We start from the raw sequence: 8,750 nt of genomic DNA, 5'->3' as shown, positions 1-8,750 counted from the left end.
GTTTGTATTAGGAACATGGAAATAGTTTTTTATCCAACTTCATCAGTAAATACACTAATACAAGCAGTTCATAAAGAGCAATTTATTATGAATAGAATATATATATTCATTTACGAAAAAAAAATGAACATCAACAAATTCTAAATTATATAGTAGATACAATTTTATACATCAACTCTTAATAATAATAATAAATTTAAAGCTATACTACTTACAATACCTGCAGTAGTAACAATATAGTACTGTAATACTTAAAGTGTATACATTATTATTAATGTAAGAAAAAACAATTTTCTACGAAATTCTTTCGAATCACGCCATCCTCGGTAGAAAAGATTTATTATGGCATCCTTTATGAAACTGAGAATAAAACACCTACCTACATTATAATACCGCCGGTAATGAATTTAACAGCTTTTGCAATGAATAAGCCGCATAATATGTCTTGTATGATCGATGATTGACAAGAACGACTTTTTACTCAAACTGCACTCAAATACTCCTTCGCAGCATGCACAATCAAGGTAATTAAATCTGCAAATAATCTGCCACACTTGTAAGAATACGGTTTTTCACCTGTGTTCGTTCTATATAAACATTTATTTACAAATTAGTTGGTTGTGTATATTATGATTCACTAATTATGTCGCTTTTCATGTATGGAATTTCATCGGAGTGTCTTCTATAATGTTGAAGTAACATACTTTTCTTCGAAAATGAAATTTTGCAAACGTAACACGCGTAAGGTTTTTCACCTGCGTGAAAATGCTCTATGGCCAATGGAAATTCAGTTGTGTTTGTTTTTAATCTATAATCCTATTCCAAATACCTATAATACAAAACAAGTTATTTTCCACTCGTGGACTACAAAATATGTAAATGAGTTTGGTTATAGATATTAAAGAAAAAAGGAACTCAACTTAATTTATGTTATTATTTCTCTAGAAGTATGACATTTTAACATGGATACTGAAATAAATTTATATTTTAAAATTTAAAATTCAATTTAACTTTGATTAGTTGATTTATATCATTAGAAAACTCGACTTAAACTAATTATAAAAATTGGTTTGAAACTAAGTTACATTTCTATACTCGAGGTTAGGTAATAGGTAAATTAGTCTAGAAATTTATGACTGATACTAAATAAGTTATATAGCAGGTAACTATTGCTTAAACTATATATTATGATGGTATATTATAACTATTATTATGTATATTTTTACCTTAACATGTAGGTATTTTTTTATTTTAATTATTAATTAAATTGTGTCAATACACCAAGTAGGTATTTTTATAATGTTTTCAACTTGTATTTTATGACTTGTACATATTTTTAAATGAATTATGAATTAAATAATCTAAATATTATCTTTTTTTTCTTATTGCCACATTACACTGTAATACAAGTAGGTATTACATTTCATAATATGTATTCAATTTAATAATTCAAAATGCCTGCACATTGCTTTGATTTATAATTTTGTTATACTGCAGAACAACAGTGATACTAGGACAGAAATTCATCACTAGGGTCGTGTGCATCAGCGGCCACTTTTCGTTATCCCGGCCACAAAATAAAGGTAGATATACCATCAATCGTGATATTATCCACATTGCACAGGACAATACTGAATATGGACCATAGAAATAAATATATTTAAATATTGTATAATATTCTACATTTATTTTATGTATAATAAATTTCAGAACTTGAAGATACATTCACAGAAAACGATCCAGTGGAACCAGGAATTAAAATTGTAATTTATGGTGGAAACCCATCTAACCTAAAGTCTTTGGTAGGTAACCAATGTTATGAAAACCTATTACATTCATATTCATAATAGCAATAAAGAAAAACATATTTTATTGGTGAATACTTTATCAAACTATAAACATATATACTTACATCAATTATGTAAATTTAATGATTATCAAAAAAACATTAATTCATCACAATTATTTATACGTTTTAAGTTAATAATATATTCCAAATAATTTTAGTAGGCTTATTGATTTTATTTGGTTCTGATTTTAATTGGAAAAAAGTATTTTATTGGAAAGTAATCAATAGAATAAAATAGTTTTTAAAATGCAATTGAATACTTTTTGATAAACTGTATTTAAAAAATGAACTTATTCAATACTCTTGTAAAAGTATTTGAATATCAATATTCAAATACTTTAAAACACTAGCTATAATAAGATTATTAGCTAAAAAATTAGTGTATAATGTCTCCAGCTGAAGTGTTTAAATTTTAAAAAAGGCGGGAAATATTTGAATGTTTAATGGCTGCTATCACTCCAGTTGTCCCCCTTTTTAATATTATCAAGACTTTCTAATCTAACGTATTAACTTATATACCAAGGTATAAAATATTCTACCATTTTGAAACCGTGGTTAATTTGTTCATTGTTGTAGCGAATGCCGATGATAACACAATAACTTGTATTGCAGTTAGTTTGTTTACAATTGCAGAAAACTAGAAATTCATAGGCAGTTTACACTTGGCGGTTTGGAATTAGTATTTTATCTAAACTTTAAAATATTTATATGAATAATTAATATTAATGTTATTTCGTAAGTAATTTCGTAAGCAATTAGAAATTAATTATTGTACTGAAGGTTTTAAAATGTCGAATTTTCCGCCTACTCCTCCCAACCCGAATGTACAAAATAGATTTGGCCAATACCCGAATCAAACGTATCCGGTTAGTATGCGTTTATTTTAATAATATATTTCACTGTAAAGGCCGTTGTTATATTATCATATTGTATGTTAACTGTAGATGCAGCAAAGGCCTGGCATGTACCAGCAAGGTGGTCCAATACCTCAAGGTGTACCACCTAATGCTATGATGGGAGCTCGTGGACCTCCCACTCAAGGATTTAGCCCTATGAGGCACGGTGCTGGCCCTATGGTACCAAACCAGCCGACACCTGGCAAACGACCTGCCGATAATCGAAATCCACCGCCTATGGTTAAAGGGTATGTGTTTTTAAAAAAAAAAATATGGATGAAATATACATTTTTAGTTGTAATTAGTTCTGTAGAACTGAATAATTTATATCCTTCCAAAATTAAAGCCTCAAATTTGTATTGTCAATTTAAAAATAAAAAATAAATTTTTAAGTATTTTAAATTACTTATGGTTAAAAGTTAAAATATTATTTATTTTCATATATTTACCTATACCTACAACTATTTATTTAGTAATTTTTGTTAGTTTTAATTTTTAAAACTTATCAGATAGGTATATTTCAAAGTATGGAGCTATTTAGACATACTAGATTAATATAAATTACTAAAAGTTAAAACGGCTCCTTCAATTTTTTTCTTTTTATTATTTATTGGAATTTATACAATCTTTAATGATATTTACAATGACTATATATATACCTAATATATTATACAAAGACCTGTAAATATGAGAAATTCACCCAGCTGTAACACTCGGTGCTCCTTTAACTTAAATACATGATAAATATTAAAAATATAGATATTTTTTTCCCTCATGAACATTTTATTAGGTTACATACATATTACATACCTACCTTTTAAATTTAATATGAAGAATTTAAACAATAATGTTGATATGTTTTCTGCCAAAGGTTTCAACCTTTAATAATAAATTTAAACTGAATAATTCAAATTTTTTTATAATATATTGCCTATTTTGAATTACATAAAAATTAAAATCATATTTTAGGAGAATATTAATGTGACTTCTAGTTATTACTTATAAATAAAATGCGTACAAATCTTTCAAACTTATTAAAAGTTAAAATTAACTATCTAAATCTATTATTCCCATTATAAGATTATTCATATAGTATTTTATGTATAAGGATATTAATATTACGTCACTTTTACAGCGATTTTCCTCACAACATACAAGTTCAAAATAGCAGTATTGGAATGAGCAAAAAGAAGAAAAAATTGGCTGATAAAATATTACCCCAAAAAGTAAGGGATCTTGTTCCAGAATCACAAGCATACATGGATCTTTTGGCATTTGAAAGAAAATTAGATTCAACAATCATGAGAAAACGATTAGACATACAAGTAATATATTCTTAGTATCATCTTAAGTAATTGATGAATATTTACGTTTCAATATTATAATTATAGGAAGCATTGAAGCGCCCAATGAAACAAAAACGTAAATTACGTATATTTATATCAAACACATTTTATCCGGCAAAAGAACCTGGAGAAAATGAAGAAGGAAGTGTTGCTTCTTGGGAATTAAGAGTTGAAGGGCGTTTACTAGAAGATTCTAAAAATGAGCCAAATAAAGTAATATTTTATCAATAATTTATTTTTATTTAAATTTTACTAATTTTTAATATTTTAGATAAAAAGAAAATTTTCTTCTTTCTTTAAATCACTGGTCATTGAACTTGATAAAGATTTATATGGGCCTGATAATCATCTGGTTGAATGGCATCGAACTGCAACTACTCAGGAAACTGATGGATTTCAAGTATGTATTTACTTTCTTTCTTTTTTTTTAGGTAAATAATATTATTTAATTTAAGGTGAAACGGCCTGGAGATAAAAATGTACGCTGTACTATTTTATTGCTTCTTGATTATCAACCATTACAATTTAAATTGGACCAACGTTTGGCTAGACTGTTAGGTGTTCATACTCAAACCAGACCGGTTATTATAAGTGCTCTTTGGCAGTTTATAAAAACACATAAGCTACAAGTAAGATACAATATATATATTTATATGTGCAAATATTTCAAACTAAATTGAATATAATTTTTAAGGATTCTCATGAAAAAGAATACATCAACTGTGACAAGTATTTGGAACAAATATTTAATTGTACTCGTATGAAGTTTGCTGAAGTCCCACAGAGACTTAATAATTTACTTCATCCTCCTGATCCTATTGTTATTAATCATATCATAAGGTAAAATTTAATAATAATATATTTTTTGGTATTTTTTTCCAACTAATTAAATATAACTTTTAAGTGTTGAGGGTGTTGAACAAAAACAAACTGCATGTTATGATATTGATGTTGAAGTAGATGATACTTTAAAAGCACAAATGAATAATTTCTTACTATCCACTGCTAGTCAACAAGAAATACAGGTAATTTTCCATATAATATAACATATTATTTCTTATACCTATAATTCAATATTGTGTTTTTATTTAGAGCCTAGATAACAAGATTCATGAAACAGTTGAAACAATTAATCAGTTAAAGACAAATAGAGAATTCTTTTTGAGCTTTGCTAAAGATCCTCAACAATTTATATATAAGTGGATTATCTCACAAACAAGAGATTTAAAGGTATTTATAAAATTTTAAAGGTTTAAATTTAATATGAACTGTTAAGAATTTTAGATAATATCTTTAACAATATCCAAATCGTCCATTTTTATTATATGTTGATTATACCAACTGTAATACTTCTAAACCTTATACGAACAGGCAGAACATTCAGGCTGGATGCGAGTGGTGGCACAGTCTTACCTATCACAGCCTGCCGTGATACCATTCCCCGCTGAATTAAACAATTATTTTTACTACCCAATATAGAACTATCAAATATATTGTTTTATATCTATTAAAAAAATTTTAAAAAATCATTTACATTATGTATTTATATTTAACATGGAATCGTTTAATGTTTTATTACCATAAAGTCAAATTTCAAGTGGAACAATAATAATTTTGAATTATATACCTCAAACATAACTTTAAAAAAAATGTAAGGGGCTAGAAAAATATCTGAATTTTCAACATTTGACTGTGTTTACAAATGTATTACTTTATAGTATGAATTGTAACATGCACCCTAGCTTAAAAATCATTGAACAATTGTATAGTCTTGCACATGTGTAGTCTTTTAAGTACCAACCCTGAGCAGAGCAGTCACGTTTGGCTTTTACTATGGATTACTACAGTATTACTTATTAGTTATTAATATAAACTTTAAGGTCTATACTCTATGGCCTATGCCATATCTCATAGGTAATGATGTTAAAAAATAAGCGCATTACAAATATTAATCTTTAGTAGATATTAATTTTTAATCACTATCTAATATCAAATAATAGTTATTTTCCTATATATTATGTGTAGGTTTCTATTCCTTAATTTTTTTAATCATCAATATTTGTTAATAATAATTGAAAATATCATTATGTTGAATGTTGATTAAATTAAACTAAATATATTATTATGTTTGTTAATATTTTAGACGATGACAGATGTAGTTGGAAATCCAGAGGAGGAACGAAGAGCAGAATTTTATTATCAACCATGGACACAAGAAGCTGTTAATCGTTACTTCTATTCAAAAGTTCAACAGAAACGGGCAGAACTTGAACATCAGTTGGGTATTCGTAACTCATAAAATAATTATGTAATATATTTTACTATTATTTAATTTGAGATAGTATTCAATGTAACATAATTATTATAGTTAATATAAGTATATAACCAGCGTATGACTTTTCTTAGTTATTTGTACATTTTTTCAGTCCATTTAATTAGTGATTTAAGATTTTTATTTGTTTGCCAGTTACAAATATGTTTAAAGAATAAGAGCAACATAGATTTAAAGCATATACTTATTATTTAAAATTATATTAATTTAACTTTAAAATTAGAGAGTAGTTAAGGTAGTGTTTTAATTATTATATTTTCAAGACTTAAATAATTATATTACCCAGTATGCCTATAATTGTTATTATTGTATTACCTTCTTATTAATCATAATATAACATTTGTACTAATTCATATTTATTTTCACTGAATACATTTGAATAAGTTTAATAAGATTGATAACCTATTCACTAATATTTAATAATTGACTATGAGGTTAATTTAATTATACTATACTAAGTGTGCCGAGAGAGCACAAGTCGGGCCGCGCTTCCAAATGAAGTCGCTCCGTGGTTTTGAGGTCTAATTTCTCCCACCAAGTGAACTGGTCGTATGTAAACCACCGACGCGTGGCGGTAGACATTGTGAGCCAATGTGCTGACTACGATGAGTTTTGGTTGCCGCCGACTTGCGCTCTCTCGGCGCACTTAGTATAGATATACCCTTTTTATCTGGTATAATCAACTAGTCGAAAATGCAGCCCTTATTATTTATTAACTAAAAATGTTAATCCTTTTGGGTATATAATATATAGCAACATCTCATAGATAAAATGTATACTGATTAAACAATTTAATATCATTAAAGATTTTAATAATATGGAAAAAATAACCATAATTGATTGGTTAATTAGTAATTACTAATTAGTTTATTTAACTAAGTATATTTTGTAATTTTTAAAATGGTTTATATCTTGAGTTTATTATTGATTTATAATATTATATTTGAAATATACATTTCAGTGCAAAGATTTAAATGACATTGTATAATGTGTCTGTTCTAAATATTTTATCATTCAAATTCAATTTAGTTTTTGCGGTGTACTGGTTTACACTGTTTACAGCATGTAAAAGAACACACCTTTACCAGATTCACTGGCAGATTTAGTACTTAAAAATTTACTATAAAACAGTTGTATGTATGTAATTATAGTAGTGTTATTTAATAAGGGCCTATGGTTGGTAATTATAGGTTGTATGTGCTGAATCATTCCCTCTTAGTTACACCTAAGCATATACCTACATTACTCACATTTAATATCAAAACATTCAAAACACACTGTTTATTACTATATATTCTTTTAAATTGATTATGTTAGTTGTCTATAGTAAATTCAATTTTTACAATAAATATTAAAATATATTTTATGTATTTTTGCCTTAAAAGGATGTCTGCGCACTATTTATTATGTTTTCTCTCCCTGGACCATGATCAACATAGACAAAACTCATTTATTTAGAATCAATCTTTCTATGTTTTTAAGTAATCTGAGAGTAAAATCACCAATCACAAAAAAGAAAGAGAATATTGTTTTTAAGGGAATGACATAATATAGATATTATATTTTATTGATATTTGATTTTGTATATTGTATTCTATATCCTCTTAAGTGTGTCTTCATAAATATTTTTTACCAAACATCTTTTTTTTTCACTTGTACTCCGTGCCTCTAGGATTCTACAGGTTTTTAGAACACATGGTTCAAAAACTTAAAAAAATTAACGAGTTATTTTCCATTTCAAAAATCTAGAACACAAAATGTTTTATGGTCTATCAGTTTATCAAAAATGAAATATTTTTGTTACATTTAAGAGGATGTTTAACTGCATATTGTGTCGTCTCCGTCTAACAAATGCACAACATGGCCAAAACTGTTTTGTGCTGAATAGAACTACTTATATAGGCTGTAGTGATGCCAAGGAGTCCAAATTGATATATGATAGAGTTGAGGACATTATCTGTGAAATATCGTTTTTGTTTTTTCGACATCTTTTTTTACGAAAAAAGTTCTTATTGTTTCGAAATCCATTGTTATTGTGTTTTTTAAACATGAATAACTTTTTGTCTTTTTGTAGTTCCGATGTCGAAAAAATAAAGACGATATCTCACAGCCAGAATTTTCCTTTTTATGTGGTAGACATTTCGTTTCTTAGTTATGCATTGTTTCTGTATACAGCCCTCTCGGTCCTTTCCCAGTTTCCCACGCAAAATAGTTTTTGCGATGTTTTACATTTGATAGAAGAAGACAACATAATATACGGGTATGGCGTCCTCTTAAAAAATAAACCTACTGAAAATTGAAATAGATAAGAATGACCGGCTTAGATC

The 8,750-nt window shown here is 27.1% G+C and overlaps 1 protein-coding gene across 1 annotated transcript; it reads left to right on the top strand.

Annotated features, from left to right (window-relative positions):
• The first annotated feature begins 2,471 nt into the window (after positions 1–2,471).
• Bap60 (Brahma-associated protein 60) lies at positions 2,472–7,398 on the top strand. The gene is made up of 10 exons (XM_089224010.1): positions 2,472–2,715; positions 2,794–2,993; positions 3,881–4,070; positions 4,137–4,304; positions 4,363–4,491; positions 4,547–4,720; positions 4,786–4,931; positions 4,996–5,116; positions 5,184–5,321; positions 6,235–7,398. Exons 1-10 carry the CDS (start codon positions 2,638–2,640, stop codon positions 6,388–6,390), a joined length of 1,500 nt encoding a protein of 499 aa, XP_089080136.1. The 5' UTR covers positions 2,472–2,637; the 3' UTR covers positions 6,391–7,398.
• The last annotated feature ends 1,352 nt before the right edge of the window (positions 7,399–8,750 follow it).

This window comes from Diuraphis noxia, unplaced genomic scaffold, assembly GCF_037042655.1.
Source record: "Diuraphis noxia isolate RWA-SAM2 unplaced genomic scaffold, SU_Dnox_SAM2 contig0003, whole genome shotgun sequence".
NCBI lineage: Eukaryota > Metazoa > Arthropoda > Insecta > Hemiptera > Aphididae > Diuraphis > Diuraphis noxia.
Note: the sequence above shows the minus strand (reverse complement) of the source record. Positions and strands in the feature narration are given on the sequence as shown.